Genomic DNA, 18,370 nt, shown 5'->3' with positions numbered 1-18,370 from the left:
AGCACATCCTTCTGCTCTCATGTCACTCCAACTCCAAAAGCGCGTGCAAATTGCACTGTGGAGCCCAATCCACTGTGCGAAGTAGGACCTTCCAGCGTTCCAGTGAGAGCAGAAAGAAAAGCAGGGAAAAAGAGAAGAGAAAAAGAGAGAGAGGGAGGAGAGAGAGAGAGAGCAGGGGGAAGGTCTAGTGAAAGTGTGATTTATGGGTGAAATGATTGATGTGGAAATGGCGCTAAAGGAGGAGGGATTCGTCGTCACAGTCGTTCCCCTTCTAAGCAGTTGTTCTCTCTTCTACGAACTTCTTCTTTTTCTTCTGCTGCTGCTGCTGCTGCTGCTGCTGCTGCTCTACACAGCTGTGTGGTCCATAGAGGTCGCCGCCCGCCTGCGCCCCCTCCCCCTTCCGAAATTCTCTTCACTTATCTGCAGATGATCGTTGCCGGTTGATAAGGCGTTTAGATTATAAAGTGCTTCTTATTCGCTTCTTTGGCGCATCGACCCCTTTTCTTCCCATTTTTGCCACTTTCGGTTTCGTTCGGCCGCGTTTCGAGGACGGAGCGGAGCGAGCAAAAGCGCGAGCATATTGCTCGCCTACGCGATGCTGCTGCTGTAGCTGCTGGGGGGAGGGATGGCGGGGGGAGGATAGATTGATGTACCGCTGACGCCATTTAATCTCCTCAAAACCCGAACCAGATGACACGGCAAATTGAAAAGAGCACCGCACCACAGCACCAGCATAAGGCACGTGCTAGCGTGCGATTTGGGGCTGGGAGTGGTCGCGGTGGTAGCGGGCCTCACCAACAAACATTATGCTAGGCGCGCGTTCATCTTTCTTCGTATCAGAGCCTACGTTCACTCCATCAAAAAAAAGAAAAGAAAAGTTTAAGTAAGGTAAGCGGTCCCGGGCGATGACGCACAAAGCGAGAGATGACACACCAACGCACACGCTCGTGCAAAAAAGGACGATCAAACGGTGATTGGACAGAAAATTTGAAATTAAAATAATCCTCGGCTGCCTCGGCCCGGCAGCCCCACTACGCAATGCTCAATGCCGGGAGCAGCAAACATTAGGACTATTACGGGAAGCCACCACCCTTGACCCTTGACCAAAACACCGATTACTGCACCGTCATTTGCGGTGCGATTCCGTCATTAGCCTACGCATTCCCCGCCGTGGCGCGAAGTTCATGAAGGCGACTCACACACAACAGCAGCTCCAAAAAGGAAGCAGTGGGATTGGGGAGTAAGCAGATGTGATGGTGGCGGAGGCCTGCACTGCCACTGTGGATGGACGACCAGGATGTCGCGTTGTGCCGGGTGTGTTTGTCACAAGACACTCCACTAACGAACGAAATCCGTCGCTTACCACAAAGCATTCAAGTCTGTGTCATCTGTGTAGTCCTGCCGAGTTTTCATGAAAATTGTTGATACTTTTTTTATAACAATTATGTAAAACTCGTTTTTTTTGGCAGAATCGCAAAAAGCATAACTTTTTCAACTTTAAAAATCTGCCAAAAATCGAATAAATGGAATATCAACAAAAACTCTCCGGGGCTACCTAGATAAACTTATAATCATTCTAACGATAATCGAATATTTTCGTGTGTTGTTCTATCGCGATCCACAACCACATCAACCAACAATTCTGCTCCGAACTGCGACTCATCTGTTGCCACAGGGGCATCTCTCGCACATCAGCCAGCAGCAGTGATCATCAACGATGGTGACATGGAAGCAAAGAGGCCACCATACCAGACACACCAGACGCAGTCACACAAATCCTGGTTCCAAACCCGACCGCAAATCTGGCCCACCCCGGTAGGGCTACGGCAAAGCGAAGAAGGGAAGCGCGTCCAAACACCAACTTATCGCTCAGCACTCGCGACACTCACTCGTCATTCAACACCCAAAATCAAATAAGCTGCCGCGTGGCCGCATCAGCTGAAACGGAGCAAGCGGTAAAGTAATGGCCACGCAGCCGGCCCCCCGGCTTGTCTGGTTGCCCTGGTGCGCCTGTGTGTGCCAGCTTAAGAGAACGAATGTTCTGCTCAGTGCAATCGTCCTAACGCGCACAACAGGGCAGCAACCATTGGATCCACCAGACGGACGAATACGACGATGGCAAGAAGAAGAAGAAGAAGAAGAAGAAGATGAAGGAAGAAAAGGGAAAAGGGTGCTGGGGGACCAAAGTCTGGGGTTTAATCAGAGCGAGCACATTCTCGCAGCTCGTAAGCCACGGCGGGAAAGTTTCACACATCATGCAACACGCGACAGGATCCACACGCCCATTCAAGCTTAGCACACGCCCGCCAGCATCTTCCCTCAACTCAACCTCCCCCCCCCCCCCCCCCCCCCGCCTTCACTCCTACGAGTGCCTTTCGCGAAAGGGACAAGCAGAAACTGGAACCGCCTTCTTAGCAGCGAAACTATCCAAATTGTAACCGCTAAGTGTTCTTAACCTCCCCCCGGGCAACCCCGGTACCCCTTATCTACCCCGCATTCACTTCTCTCCCTTCACCGATAATGGACGATAATCGGTTTTAGGGGATTCCATTTTCTTGCTTGTTCGATGGCGACCGCACCGACCGATGTCTGGGTCTCGATCTCTATCCACTGAAAGTGCGCGACGAAGAGCAAGAGATAAAGAAAGAGAAAGAGAGAGAGAGAGGGCAAAGAGAGCTGGAATGTCAATCTTTCAATTGCCGCCACTACGGTAATTCTAGGAGGGGGGAGGGCGTTGGAAAGAACGGAAAAGGCGGGTAGTTGGGTCATCAGCTATGTGTTGGCTGCGGCACCTAACGGGCAGCATAAACAATCAGTTTTATGTCGTTGGGTAAAAAAAGGGTACGATGGATGGACGCAAAGAAAGGGATGCGCGGTTGTTATGGGTGCCATCGGGGGGGGGGGGCTTGTGGATTGGATGTCATGTATTCCCTTACGCCCCGCCACCCGCCGTACCCGGCGAAGTATCGGTCAGGACGGGTCATCAAAAGGGATTCGATTCGATTCGACCGACCGAAGAGAGGAGCGCCAGCCAGAAATGTTTTCTATTGTGACAACAATCTGCCCAACACCACCCTTCCGCCGGGGGGGGGGGGGGGGGTGTATTCAGAAGCGGAGAAGGGGCGGGTTAAGGATTATGGGCATGAATGGCAAATAAATTAATTAATGTGTGTAATGCGAATCTCTCCTCGAGACCCTTCTTCCTTCCAGTTGAGGGGTTTCTTGTGCAAGGGATGGACATTTGGAGACTACTGACTCCTGCTCCTGGTGCCGCTACCCCTAGGCAGCAACAGCAGCACCGGGATCGAGGTAGCAAGTGGAGCGAAACATTGAAAGACCTTGTATAGTGGTTAAGAAGGCAGTTAAGCAGACAAATCATTAGAGGGAACAGACTTTTAACAGACGCTGTCGCTTGTCTGGCCAGAAGGCGCTACGACTGGCATTATCGGATTGTAATGACTGTGTGACAATGATGTTATTTGGAGCGAAGGCACTGGAGACGGCCTGATTAGGACGCGCTTCATGTTGCGCTTGGCCATTGTGCTGTCGGGCGCGCTGCTTACCTGTATCGGTGATCGGTTTATCGAAGGAGCGCATGACGGCGCCCATCAGCGGCCCGTAGCTCAGCTGGAGCCCGTGCGTCAGCGTGTGCACCAGGATGCCGACGACGATGACCACCCAGCCCCAGCCGCCCTCGGGATAGTAGCGGCGGCACAGCAGCCGCCGGGCGGCCATTAGCTGCTGGAAGGTTGGCGATGGCGGTATCCCTTCGCCCTTCTTGTAGTGCCCACCGACACCGCCACCCCGGCCACCACCCTCACCAACACCAACACCTACACCTGCACAGCCACCACCGGTTGCCCCGTCGTGTGCGGGGCTGCCACCGAGTGCACCGCCACCACTCTGGGCCTGGGAAATCAGTGGCCACGACAGGGCACGCACCAGGCTCGAAGACATTTGCTAAAGCATTAGAACAGGTAAACGGGTGAGTGTGTGAGTGAGAGAGAGAGAGAGAGAGAGAGAGAGAGAGAGAGAGAGAGAGAGAGAGAGAGAGAGAGAGAGAGAGTGGACGACAGGTTGTCGTTTGAGAAGTGATCACACTGGCACACTAGAGGCAGGCAGGCCACTTGTAGAAATAAAACACTGTGTCTGGAGCGGTGCATCAAGCGGTGCAACAAGTGCAACAGTAGCAGCAGCGGCAGCAGCATGTGGTTTATATCCCAGCAGCATCAACCAAGAATACCGGGCTACCGGACAAGATGAGATGTGCCAGAAACCAGGCGCGCTTCTTCACACTATTTGTGCCCCCGAGGGAGGATTTTTCGGGTTTTTTCTCCACCTTCCCTCCAACACTTTTTTTCCCTCTCCTTTGTTTGTTTGTTTTTCTTTATTGTTATATTGGCTGGCCATGGTGGTCTTTCCAGCACCATAAGTCGCTCAACAGTACGTTCCACCCTCCACCACCTTAGCCACCGCATCATCATCATCATCATCTGCCGCTGCGCGCTAACAACATATGGCTGGGTGTGTGCGTCGTGCGTTTTACGTGCATATGATCGAAATTTATTAATGCATATATTGGCATAAATTCTGGGCGCGTCGTGGCCTACATACGATCCACACTCATCCACCCAGCCAGCCTAATACCCTTTCTTCCCCTGCACACCTCCGTTGCCCTCGAGTGGTGTTTGCTACCGAATTTCAATCCGAATCCCAACTCTCCTCGATATATTTCGCACGAATGTGAAGTAGCAGCAACAACGCGCGCGCGCTCTCTCTCTCTCTCTCTCTCTCTCTCTCTCTCTCTCCCTCTCTCTTTCTCTCTTTCTCGATAACTTCCTATCTCACACGGCTACCGAGTTCAACAGTTGGCCAGCGGTTTATTGCATCGCGCTTCATCACGCACATGTGACGTTTGGACGTGGAGCAGCAGCAGCAGCAGCAGCACATCAAATCTCTTTAACAGCACATCGATCGCCACCCCGCTTCCCGCGCGAGTGAAGGGAGGGTTGCGAATTGACCGGTGGCTCATCGATCGCGATCCACGGATCCGATGTTTCGAGGACCGACCTGCAACCGACTGCGGCTGTCCGTGCGGTGACTGCTGATGATGAAGTGGCTGACGATCGTAAACGTGGTCGGATAAAGGTTGGTAGATGAGGCGCCCGCATCAGGCGCAGGCCAGCCTGCTACTACTACTACCACTACCAGCTGTGTTCCAGTGCTACCTGGAGGAGCGGGAACCATAGGAGTGCAATCGTGGGGTTGGTGTCGGTCTCGTAATATACACGGTTACTGACATGAAGTGTTACCGATTGAAAACACCATAACTTTTTTCTGTTAAACTATTTTTAATTAATTTCAAAGACAAAATCGTTTTAAAATAATCAAATTTTTAGAAACCATTCACTTTAGCTCGATGTGGCCACATTTTTTTTAACATATGTAATGTTTATTGACACTAACAGAACAAAAAGTGGGGTAGGACATTTCCTTCTCTACAGGAAAGTTTCTCGCTGGACACTGGATTATGGATCTGGCCCTTCAACTCCAGTAGCAGGAAAATTGTACATTCATCAGTGTCACCAGGAGTATGGAGTTCGTCTACTTCCGCTGGCCTAGTACAGGGCGTGGTGGGTCCCTAATTTTAAAGTTGAATACCTCTGTCATTTTTCAGCCGATTTTGACAAATAGGACAGTTTCTGAAACTTCCGTCTATGCCATTTTAATAATCGTATCACTTCACGTTAAAAGAACGGACTGAAATTGTCGCACTGTCATTGTGATGGTGAATGAATGGTTCGCCGCATAGTACGGCGCTGATCTTTTTTTTTTTAAATAAAGGTTAATGTCAACGAACCGAAGGCTATGAAACAACTTGGAGCTAATATTAAAGCTGAAATTGCTAAAATAACTCCCTAAATTTTGTTAAATACAATGCAAAAGGCCCGAAGAAGGGCCGCTTTCTGGATGTCAACTGAAGGCGGTCATTTAATCGAAATCATATTCTGAGTATGACACAATAAATGGCATAGAATAACCTAAGTAAAACTGTCCTATTTGTAAAAATCGACTGAAAAAGGACAGATTTATTCAACATTAAACCTGATGGCACACCCTGTACTATCTCTCTCTCTCTCCCCCTCCTCTGCCGCGCGCGATGCATCACCGTCTGTCTGCCCGCCGCCGCTGGGAGATCCATCTTCTGATTATTTTGCTTACTGCTTGTTATGCCGCCAGTGCCTCCACCTCCATGTAACAGTCCTGCGTGCAGTTATGCAAGAGCCACGTTATGGGGCAAGGCAAGGGTCACCTATTTTTTTTTTATTAACATCCTGCCATCCTGGCGGTGCACAACCTGGCGCCATGGTACTATTCCCTCGTTTCGCTCACCCAAAAACTATGGAACGGATTTAAGGTAGAACGCCAGCGCGTTACTACTGGCCACTCCTGGCCGATTAATCATATCACAGAATGGCCGGGTGTATGAATGCGCTGCTTTGATCTCTCGCGGCGTGCATCTCCTGTGTTTACACATACCATCCCTAGGCACAGGCCAGACCAACGCCGTCACTTCACACTTCAAAGGGTGTGTGCTGACAAAGTGCGAAATGATCCGCGGTGCCGTCGATGTTGATGTTATTGGCCATTGCCGCCGCCGCCGCCGCCACCATCTTGCATTGATCGATCAGTGACAGGCTGCGTGGAGTGGTTACTGGTGCTGGTGGCGAGCTCCGATCGGACGGACCAGATGGTCGCAGAACGCAGCAACAGCTCGCTCGCGGAGGTCCTGGTTCCTCTCGCACACATTCGCACGGCACGGGGTGGCAGCTGTCAGGGGAGCTGATTCCGGTTGATGCAAACTATGGGACCTCAAGTAGCATCCATTAACTCCCTCACCTTGGATGCCCCACGATGATGCCGCTGCTGCTGATGACACACCACCGTGAAGGCCTCTCTCTCAAGCACACACACGGCGCTGGCGGCTAATTAAGGCAAACTGGCGTGCTCAAGACCTCCGGGCCCAGGGCTCGGGGTTCCACACCTCTGGTTGGGCTCTCTAGTTGGAACTTAATTGGACTGTGCGGTCCCGTGCCAAGGCCACGCGTCCAGTACGCCCCCGCGCTCTCCCCGGAGGGAGCACCCCTCAACCCCTCCCTGTAACACCCTTTTTGTGGTTGAACAAACACGATCACTACCAGCGATCAACGCAAAGGACTCCACTCGCCAAGACCCCCCCACCCCCCAAAGGATGAATTCTTCCCGTGGTGTCCTCCCACTCACTGCCTATTGGGTGGGCTTTTTTTGGTTGTTTGTTTGTTTGTAGCTGAATCTGTTGGTTGTTGTTGTTTGTTGGCTGACGCTCTGGACCTCCAGATGATGATGACGATGATGGTACCTGATGGATTGATAGGCCACCAGGTTGTAATGGTGCTGGTGGTTTGGTGACAGTTTCTCGGTCCACACGACACAACAGAACTAATGAGATCCTTCCGCCATACCTCTTTTATTCCCTCTCGAACCACTCTCTTTCTCTTCCCTTTGGTGTGTAGGTGTATTTGGTTGGTGATGGGGATCGGTTGACGCCGGTGATTACCTGTGCTGGGCGTGGGGGGGAGGGGGGGTTGGGCGAGGTGCTGCTTCTAATTTATTTTTAATGCACTTGACCGCCCACACACAGGCGCGCACTCCAAGCAAAGAAAAACACACACAGAGCCACACACAGACACACGCGTGCACCTTGACGCACGCGATACGCGTTATCACCACGTGGCTGGTGCGGGCGCCGCTCGCTTTGTTGTGGCGGGAAAATCACGCTTTTCAATCGACGGTACACCACGCACAACGGTTGTCACTCGGTTGCCCCGTGTGATCCTTTTTGCTACCACAACAACACAACTTTACCGGTTCGACACGGGCACGAGCGGTGGAAAATTCGCTCGAAAACGAGTCGGAAAATCGTGCCCGGAAATCGCGCGTAAAGGGCTCGGAGGGAACGGGAGATGTGTTGTGATTAGAAGGAACAGATAAAAGCGAGAGAGAGCGAAAGAGAGAAAAGGAGAGAGAGGAGGAGAAGGGAGAGAAGAGTGATGTGAACTCTAACGCGGGTGGTAATCAACTGAATTCGCCGAACGCTCAGCTGCGCATCAACCCATAGCCGGTCGTCGTCTGGCGCTTGCCTGCCTGCTTGGATGGTTTCGTTGGGTTAGCACGCCGTAACTGCGAACAGGTGACGATGCGTCGTCGGCCTTAAAGGACCGGCGGAGCGAAAGGGCCACCACCACCAGCTAGCTCCGGCTCGCTTCCACTAACGCTAGTACGCTAGCCGGTCCCGTCTCGCGGTGTCTCGCTCTACGAAAAGGATCGTTCGAAAGGGAGAGACAGAGCGATAGGATGGGTGCGTGCGAAAGCGAAAAAGAGATAGAGAGTGACCGACCGACCGGCATACAAGAGCGAGAGAGTGTGATAGCAAGGAAGAGGTAACGGGTCTCCAACGGTAGTAGGTCAGGAGCAAGCGAGTGAAAGAGACCGGAAACCACATAGGGAACGAGGTAGAGAGAATGAGAAGGAGAAAGAAAGGGAAGGAGAAAGAGCACGAGAGAGAGAAAGAAAGAGAGAGAGCGTCAAAGGGTTCCAAAAATCAAATCGCACAATCAGAGCGCCGTGAGCCAGTAGGAAGAACGGAGAAAGCAGTAAACGGCGCCTGAGTAGGAAGGAAAAAGAAAGGGTACCATGTGGGGGAGAGAGTGCGAATGGTAGAACGACTGAGCGAGTGACAGTGAAGGGGGGGGGGGGAAGGGGGCAGCATAAGAATCAGAACAACGCTAAGCGGAACGTAGTAAGCGGCGCGGCTCGGAACAACTCAACGTAAACACACATGCCAGGAAAGCGAGGAGAGAGAGAGAGAGAGAGAGTAAAGGGCCCCCCTCCCTTTCCTTAGTGCTCCATTGCTACTGCCACGATCTCTAGATCCCGGTTCTATAGGTTCTGGTAGGGATGTTCGAACCGGACCGGCACCGCGGACTCGTTGGAATCCTGGAACTTTGTGGGACGGTTTTTCGGCAAAGAATGCTGCAGGGGGTGGAGCTAGGAGCTAGGAGTACGGTGCGGGGGCCCAGAAGTCGGTATGAGGTATTTTTATGAGGGCAACGTGCACGTGTACACACAAAATGTACACCAGGGAGCCCACCCCTTAAAAACCGCCTCATCTCTGCTCATCTCTTCCTCACGCGTGCGGTGGTTCAAGTTGATGGGAGTGAATCGTAAACAAAAAAAAATGGCTGGCTTACTGGTGAGTCCGGAGTGAGGAAGAAGGGGGCAGCCAAGCAGCGGCCCGGTAGTAGCATCGGCGCGGGTCGGCTTATGCGATGTTGCGTATGTGATATCCAGCCCCCCCCCCCCCCCCCCCCCCCCGGGGCACCCTTTTAGCGGGGTGCACGCATCGTTCACATACGTTCACAGCTCGTTCAAGAGCCGCTCTAGTTACTCAGACACCTCAGCCCCCCCCCCCCTCCCGGGCTTTGCCAGACGGCTTCTGTACTCGCCCGCACACAACCCTGACCACTAAACCACCGACCATGATGATTCCAATTTCATTAGATACTTAACCAGCCAGCGCGGTCGTCGGTCGATGGATTGGCTTTCGGGCGTCACCGTCGGCCGTCGTGCCGAGCGAGCGCGCTAGCTTGTGAACCTGCTCGGGAGTTTCGGAGAAAGCGACGGGATGGTAGGGATTTCCAGGGGACCACCAGTGCCCAGTTGGACTGGTTTGGGTGCGTAGGAGACGCGTGAATAATAGGCACGTCAATAGAGGGAACCGTGCAGGGTTGCGGGGCACATGGACCTTCCGCTGCTGGTGAGCTCCTGGTGGACCAAAGCATGTACCACCAGAGCAGCAGAAGGAAACAAAGCAGACAATGATCGTGTTGATAACGTCCACCGAACGAAGCAGGCAGGCAGGCAGGACCCGTGCTACATGCCAACGTTGGTGTGATTGATATCGCAGACGTTCATCAACGGACTGCTTAGCAGATGATGGCGACGGCGGCGGTCTTGAATCTAAGGGATTTAATATCGGGATCAGGAACTGTGTCTCCTGTGTCCACTCCACTCCAGTCCAGTCCACTCCATTCCAGTCCAGAGAGTGGACAATGGAGGCTCGTTGGCACTAGCGCCCCTAGAGCTAGGAATCACCGACAGGACGACCGACCACGCACTTGTCGCCTGAATGAGACCCCGGTTGTAATATGGTCGGTATGGGATGCGTTGCGATACTGGTGGCCTACTGGAGTACTGTACTCATGGTGCAATATCCGACCGGATCGGACCGGACAGGACAGCGCACTGGCGTGCAAAGTGGCGTGCGAACGTTCGTGCTCCGCAGTGCACCAAGCATCGAGAGATAACAACTGCAGCTGGCTTGTTATTGGGAGGATTCTGAAGCTCGAGCCGGCTCGATTAATAAATGTCCGATGTCCGGCGATATCGGCCATCGTTTTTGCTGTTGTTTGAAAAGTGCCTCGGCGAGAATGGTGGTTGCTTGTGAGAACAAAACGCCGGACGCCGCCAGAACGTGCCGCGTGTAGAACGGCGTGCAATGCTGCTCCAGGCGAATGAACAGCGAGCGGACGATACAAGACGTTCGTTCGTTCGTTCGATGGCCCCCGTCACCGGAATGGGAGCAAAACTATGCTATCGGGGTCCGGGGCTTGGAACAACAATTATTGAAAAATAAATCCTCATCAATTGTCGGTTTTTGTCGGGTCAACCCAGACTGACAGAGCAGGGCGACAGGGACAGAGACTGTGGCAAGCAAGCAAGCAAGCAAGCAAGCAAGCAAGATGCACACACCAGATGAAACACGCACGGCACAGAAGCGCAGGCAAACCACTCCTTATTTACCACTCGCTGTCCGGCGTATATGTTTTCCAATTTAATTAAATCCTTAATCATCCCGGATGCCAAAGGATCGCCAGAGGCGGAGGGCGATGGCGCGAACTGAATGTGCTGCGGTGGGCGGACGGGAGTTGACCTCATTTTTTTGTTTGTTTGTTTGTTGTTATTGTGTTGTGCTCTGCCTTTTTCATCAGCATAAAATATGAGATCTCGTTCGCTCCATACTCTGCTTCTGCTTCTTCTTCTTCTTTTTCTTCTTCACTATCTCTATCACGCTCAAATCGAATGGACAACCGAAGGCGCAAGGATGCGTAACGACCTGGAACGCATCCTTTTTCTCGCAATGTTTTGCTCCGACTCTGGCCCCGGTGGTGGGTAGTATCGAAGAACTGCCAACTCATAGTTTCAATTATTTGCTCAGCCTAACCTCATCTTCCGTACACTCCCACCTTCCGGTTCATTTCAGCCACGGTCAGGAGGAATGGTTTCTTGCTTAAGCAATTGGTGACGGGATCTTCATCGCCCAGGGGAGGAGGGAATTGTATTGAAGCAAAATGAAATAAGCATGACGTTATGACAGTCTCCCACCCCCTGCAGCACTCCCTCCTGGGAGGAAAATAGGCTGAGGTCTTCGGGGTGAACGCGTACGATCTTAGTGAAGCTGTGGCGGGGTTGATTGGTCTCCAATACAACTTCGAACACGAGCAAACGGGCGGTGGGAAAGAAGGAACGCAGACACGGCCGGAGTGGAGTTGGATAATCGGATCACTGACTTCTAATCTCGGTGGCGGCGTCACCGGCAACGTTCTTCTCTGAGTGGGGGTGGAGGGGATATCGAGGTCGATAGAACTGAACCGATCATTACACAAGCCGCCCCTGCCCCTGCCCCTTCGCCTTGGGCGCACGCGTGTACGTTCGTGTACATGTAGGTCAATGTGGGGTGCCCTGCCTGGTCGTAAACTACATCGCCTGCTAGCGGCAGGAAAGATGCGCTGCGCCTCGATTTCTCCCGTCCTCCCGTTGTACTTTAACTCCCGGTCACTTCAGGCACCGCATACCACGCGCTAATGAGCAATGGCGGCGAGGGTGTCCGTCCATCCGGGGTTCATCGCTTCTCAATCATTCCGTTTGAGACTGCGGCCGACCGAGTTGGCCACTTCGAAACCACCACTCCTCGGTTCGGCCTCTTTCCGGTCATACCTCCTCTTCCCTTTTCACTCCACCTCCCCTCGTGCCCCGCGTCGACTGCCCCATTCCGCACCTTCCCTTTTCGAGTAAGCGATATAAATCCGACATTTTATCGCTTGTTAGCTGTCATTCTTGCTTCGCTTCATCTCCCTTCCCTTCGGTCACCCTTCTCCGCCGGGTGCGTGTGGGTGTATGCGCCCAGCTCAGCCAAAAATAAAAAACAAACCAAAAACAAACAGCCGGGGCGAAAAAAAAAGAGTAGCCCGATGGCCCCAAGGTCCGCACGCTCATAAGGCTGGTAATTTAATTTACTGATATTTGCCCAATCGAAACGCCTTATTGGCAGGCAGGGGAGGGTGGAAGCTGCAGGACGCGCGCGACTTCAACGTGCGATTTGATTTGTCACCGATCCCGCGGCGTTGTCACCATATACGTCCGGGCGCGAAGCCCACGGAGTACAAGGTAAAGGATCGACCATCAAGTTCGCTTATCCCTGGCTGGCTGGCTGGCTGGCTGGCTGGCGTTTTTGTGCGATTTCGCGGCCATATTTGTCGCGCCCGGCCACGCGGCGCTTTTCGTTCCTGCGTTCCGTTGCCGTACCGAGCCGGGTGCGCGCTCATCTCTGCCGTTACTGTCCTTCACATGCATCCCCCGCCCCCTACAACTTTCTTCTTTCCATCCTCTCGCTTTGCTTTTTGTTATGCTTTTTCCAGTCTATTTTTGGGGTTTCGACAGCTTTTTGCATGGAATTTCTTTCCTTAGTTTTTGTTGGATATCTTTCTCTCACGCATCTTTCACTTAAAGTACCTTTTTCACTTGCCTCGGATTACGGTTATTGCCGTTAAAGTGCGCTTTCGTTTTTTTTTCACTTCATCACTGGATGGAGTCCTCATCGTTTGAAAGCTCCTCCAGTATTTTGGCGAACGGACCGTTCTTCTTCTCTGTTACATGGACCTATGGCTTGACTTTTGTCTATTTCTGCGTGTCTTCCCTTCTCTCTCTATCTCTTTATCTGTCTCCATCAGCAGCAGCATCAGGATGCCTTTTTTTAACTTCACATACCGGCACCTTTCTTGCGTTGGACGTTACTCTTCGTTAGAGGATGTTGGGCTCTCAGCGGTGAGACACGCGCCACCGCCTGGGAAGGAGGAGGGAAGCAGAGCACGGGCATTTGATTTTTTCTCGCTGCTCTTTTGGATCTAGTTGGGGCGGCTGATGTCACCAAAAGATGCCAACAGCAGCGTGCACCGTTTAGCGTCCGCGAAAGCACTCAAGGAGAAGCGGGTAGCGAGGGTTTCTAAATACCAAAACGAAACACATAAAAAAAAAATTAAAAAACACTCCCCAAAACTATCATGGAAGGGATGTTTGCTGGGCTTGAAAGGCGTGCCTACGAGGATACGAGTGGCCAAACTTCTAGTAGCAGCCCGAGTTTTGAGCTGAAGGATCCTTGGGTAGTTCTCTTCTTCTTCCTTCTCCTCCTCCTTTCCTTTTTTACTTCTAGCAGCACGTTCTTGAAGCTGATGAAGCATTAAAACCGAATAGAAAGTAGAAAGTTTGTGGTGAATTGTAATCCATCTCGTGTGGGCTCGACTGGACCGATTCTAACTTATGACCGCCCCAATTTGAGGCATTACCTACACCTCACAGAAACACCAAAACAGCATCATAAATCGAATCATAAAAATCATACCCAACCAACTACTCACCCAGAAGTGTATCGTGAACCGAAACCGAGAAGGGAGCCGGTTTTGTGCGCAACCGAACGCAAACGCTCTCTGGTTTGCTGGCCGTGTAAGGTACGATGCAAACATCCTTTTGACGACGCCTGAAGGCTCGCGTCTGCCGGGAGAGATAGCCGCAGATCTCACCGCTGGAAATATGGCGAGACCTTCTTGTTTTTTTCTCTCTCTTCATGTTACTCCCGCCTCTCTTTTTATTTTATTTTTTTATTTGGCATGAAATTGTTTCTAAAGATGGATGCGAAGCAGGAAGAAGGAGCAGGAGGAAGCTGTCGAACACCGACACATAGCCCGCTCCCTGCGGCACATCATACGTCCCGGGGACCTCCTGCTGCCGGGAGGGCTGGTTGGAATTTAATTAAGAGCGTCAACTGGTAATTACACCGGTTCGCGCGCGCGCGCGCGCACCCCTCTTGGCTGACCGTGTTGGGCCCGGGCTCAACGACGTTTTAATTAGCCGAACATGCCATCCATACCGGTGCCACACAGTGCCTCTCAACAAGGGAAATGATTTATCTCCAATCCACACCACCAGTCAAAAGCAACAACAGCGACACCGACTCGTCCCCCAGCGCTAGAGGCGGATGGTCCGGGGGAAGGTAGTTTGGGGACTCACTCAGAAATGATGATGCAGCCTCACCGTCGTCGTCGTCGTCCTGAGAAAGGGGTGGGGGTCGGGAGGCAGTCTTTAAAAGGTTGCTACTGTTGCTACTGCGAGGCTGCTGGCTTTGCCCTCGCGTGCTCACCAATTTAACGGCGAAACGGCTCGCGATGGATCGTTTCCTCCATTTTCGCCCGCACTTTAAAACAACAAAACATTAAACGACAAACACACCCAAACTCACTAATTCCGCGTTGGCGCACGCATAAATGCTGGCCGATGATGCGATTGCGACAAAACGAAGGAGGCTCGAGGAATCCCGGACACTACACTAACGGATCCGACCATATAAAGTTCGAATAAAATCGAAAACCCGCCATATTCGAACCGATGGGACAGGCGCACCCCCCCCGGGGGGTGATTCGAGAGCAGTGGAGTGGAAATGGAGAGCAATAAAATCGCCGGCCGCGTGAGGCATCGCGATGGAGTGCGGATGGTGGATCTGTTAGCTTGGCTTCGCTCGCTCACTGATTAGCTCAAAAGCCATGATGATTTGGGAGCTCAACATTCGTGTGATGATGTAGCTCTTCCTCGCGGAGGGCATTTGATCGTGACCCTCCCTCCCCGGATCTGGCGCGCCTAGAAGTGCCTACCCGGTACCGAAAGGTCAACGAGCCCAAGCCCAACAGTGTGGTGCAGCGCGTTTGATGGCCGTCAATCGTGCTGATGGCTGTGATTGCTGATTGCTGCCGATCGAGTAATCGCGCATGTCGGGTCAATCGGTTTCTATTGTCTTAGGCCGATCGCGCAGCAGCACATCCCCTTTTGGGTGCTTGCCCCACTTTCGCCAGATCGATATCGGTCCGAAAGGCCAAGAGGAGAGGTTTGAACGGACGGGTTGGTGCAATCGTTACCGTGATTTCTGGGGAGCTGAGACACTAACGCAAGCGCTGTAGGGATGGAGTGGTCCCAAGTTTTTATCTACCTCGTCTTACCATATTACAGGAAAGGGTAATTTAATGTTACAGATTCGTAATTTTTATCCAACTACGTCGTTCTTCACTTCAAACCATAAAAAACTCGCTCTCGACTCGTTCGTCATTATACTACTATGTCCAATCAATAAAAATAACCGGCACACATTTTGCTGGTGCTAACAATTTTTTTAAATCTCGTACATTAAGTAGATTGTCAGCACTGTGGTTAATGGCCATTACAATTTTCACGTTAAAATAATGTTTAGTTTTTTGCAATATGATTTTTTGTGTGAGGCACTAATGGTGCATTCCTCGTTTTATTTTGCAATTTGCATAAAATTTGGTTTGCGGATAGGTAAAAAATGATGCAGAAAGTCTTTGGTGACTACTCTAAGTTAAATAAAAATGTTAACAAGTGCTAAAAAGACTGCCAGGAAGGTCAGGAATGTATTAAAGACGAAAAACGTTCTAGGCGACCATCATCGTCAATTGACAACGCTCACGACCCACAAATCAAAAATTTCTTGGAGGAAAACCCTCAATTGACAACTTAAAACCTTCCTGATGATATTGGCATATTCTCCTCCTGCATGTTGCCATACTCCTACTCGGAATCGACTCCAATTTTTTGCAGGCGGACAGGAATCGTGGAAGCAGGATACCATTTTTTAGTGGTTCTTACTTTCCGTTGCAGATTTAGGTGAGTAAGTAAGTTACCCATTCCTGTGGATGGGGTGGAATTGTAGAATGAGTACCGCGGTATTTTTAAAAAGTAACGAGCAAACGTACGAAGAAATATTTCACGATTTTCATTTCAAAGCTAAAGCTAAAGCTTATGCTCGGAACATAATGTTTACACCAGCTGCTGGCTGCAGATTCAGAAATCCTGCGCCAGAACTTCAATTCCTGGAACCCGAGTGTGTCTGAACGAAAACGATTGTGGTGCCGGGGAAGTGTAGAGTTCCTTGTACATGCTATCTCTTTCACTCCTACGGTTTTTTGCCTTCTTTCAAAACAACAACGGTTTTTAAAGATTTTTTTAAAATAATCTATCAACAATTTTCATGAAATCTCGACGGGGCTACCTGGCAAAGAGTGTACAGATTGTGTGATAAAAATTTCAAACCAATCTGTTCAGTAGTTTTTACGGTATTGGATCGGAACCGACTTTCAAAACGTTGGTTTTCAATTTCAAGATTTATGTTTAACTGTGGTATTCATTGATTGTGACCTTGTCGTTCTATAAAACAACGAGAGTTGTTGAGTACTGCAGCAAAAAGGCTCACAATTTTCACGGTCAACAAATGCCATTTGCCAAAACAGGAAAAGGCGCTAACTCCTCTTTAATGTAAAACAAAGCGCAATTGGCGAATGGCTCCACCAAAGCAGATAAGAAAACAGAGACAGTGTACAGGTAGGCCACGAAAACGTAAACAAAGCCGTAAGCTAAAACAAAACAATCAACAACTACGCTGCGAATAGCGTATCCAAGCAGTAGGTACGGTCACTGCTGTGCCGCACTTCCCCCCGCTAAATTCCCGGAATCGATCTGGGTCGGAGACGACTCGGGGGGCTCGGAATCAGTTATCGCCAGCCGCAATGGCTAACAGTGGTCGATGGCGCCAAAGCCAAATCAAAACAATAAACAACTACGGCGAATGGCGTACCAAAGCAGAAGGTACGGTCACTGCTGCGCCGCACTAACCCCCCCGAAATTCCCGGAATCGATCTGGGTCGGCGCCGACTCGGGGCTCGTAATCGACTCGGGTTTTTTGCAGGTGGTTGTGGTGCGATTCCAAGCGCCGATTGTTAGAGCCTTGTGTGAAACGCGGACTTTCAAATATCTGTATCTTTGTCAGTTTTGCTTCGATTGATCCAAAACTTTTACACAATGTTCTTGAAAGGATCAACATTCAGGGGAAAATGTTTTTAAAAAAATGTGTGTCACACAAAAAACCCACCAGCGCGGGGTAAGAGGTAGGATGTTCTGCGCTTGTGCATCCGAAAATTTTGAAGAAAAAAGCTAGTTTTGCTGTGAATTTATATCATTCGTTTGTGTTACGGAGCATCTAAACCCGTGGACATTGTTTGTGGGCATGCGCGACAACGGAAAATGGTAAGAAATTCAAAAATATTTTGTTGATCAAGTCTCATGTTGTCTTTTTTCGGCAGCATCCTGGCATCAATCAGCGTCGGACAGGCAGCGAAGTAGAGGAGTGTTGTGCGAAGTGTTGTGTTTTGTGATGTGTTTTGCGAGGCAGAGCGTTCGATCGAAAGGTAAAAATAAAATTGGTGAAATTGAAATTATGCTTTCGTGTGCTTTATGTTGCTCCGAAATATCTTAGGGGGCGGGGCTACTGGGCACCGGGGTACGGTAGAATGGCACACACACCATCGCAAAAATGCGTCGAAAATGGCACCAACACATGCGCAAAAGTCCTGTAAACAGCAAGATTTCTTTCCTGTTACGCTCCTATTAGCTTCCTATTAAACATTAACAGTGGAATTTGAGTGGCGCGTGAGCGATTTCTGTCGTACGGGGTCCTTACAGGAGAAGTGTAGAGTTGGCAGGACAGCCACGGGCCGGAGCTTGTTTGTGATTTTTGTGATATTTTGCAAGTATAGCTAGCAACCCCACGGCTCCAATCAATCCATCTCAATCCTCAATCGTTTCGATGCAGCAATCCACGGGTCTCTGGCCTACCATCATGAACCGAACGTCGTCAAAGAAGGGGCGATGGTCCCCGGACACATCAGCGGAACCGGACCGGAAGGTTATGCTATCGTAAGCAGACAGCAGACAGCAGTAGCACCAACACGATGAGTACCGTGGCATCGGCTTGTACCGGTGATGGCCAGCACAAGCAGCCGGTAGCAGGTGCAGATGGCCTGACAGCGGCACCGTCCAGCGTACCATCACAGCAGGAGCTGCGTCCGAGAGCGGACCGACTCGGCGGTGCTGATGC

The 18,370-nt window shown here is 51.1% G+C and overlaps 2 protein-coding genes across 2 annotated transcripts in view; one reads left to right on the top strand and one right to left on the bottom strand.

The window, feature by feature from the left end:
- Window positions 1-7,971, bottom strand: part of LOC126579521 (monocarboxylate transporter 12-like) — a 45,006-nt gene extending 37,035 nt beyond the window's left edge. The window contains exons 1-2 of the mRNA XM_050242886.1: window positions 7,598-7,971; window positions 3,564-3,960 (exon numbers count right to left, since the gene is read on the bottom strand). Coding sequence (XP_050098843.1) covers window positions 3,564-3,957 — 394 coding nt within the window. The 5' untranslated portion in view covers window positions 3,958-3,960; window positions 7,598-7,971. The remainder of the gene's footprint in view (window positions 1-3,563; window positions 3,961-7,597) is intronic.
- A 9,970-nt stretch (window positions 7,972-17,941) lies between these two features.
- The window catches only part of LOC126579824 (E3 ubiquitin-protein ligase HECW2-like), a 14,299-nt gene continuing 13,870 nt past the window's right edge, over window positions 17,942-18,370 (top strand). The window contains exons 1-2 of the mRNA XM_050243461.1: window positions 17,942-18,023; window positions 18,086-18,370. The exon at window positions 18,086-18,370 is cut by the window's right edge and continues 2,353 nt beyond it. Coding sequence (XP_050099418.1) covers window positions 18,225-18,370 — 146 coding nt within the window. The 5' untranslated portion in view covers window positions 17,942-18,023; window positions 18,086-18,224. The remainder of the gene's footprint in view (window positions 18,024-18,085) is intronic.

Source organism: Anopheles aquasalis, chromosome Y (assembly GCF_943734665.1).
Source record: "Anopheles aquasalis chromosome Y, idAnoAquaMG_Q_19, whole genome shotgun sequence".
In the NCBI taxonomy this organism is placed as follows: Eukaryota; Metazoa; Arthropoda; class Insecta; order Diptera; family Culicidae; genus Anopheles; species Anopheles aquasalis.
Note: the sequence above shows the minus strand (reverse complement) of the source record. Positions and strands in the feature narration are given on the sequence as shown.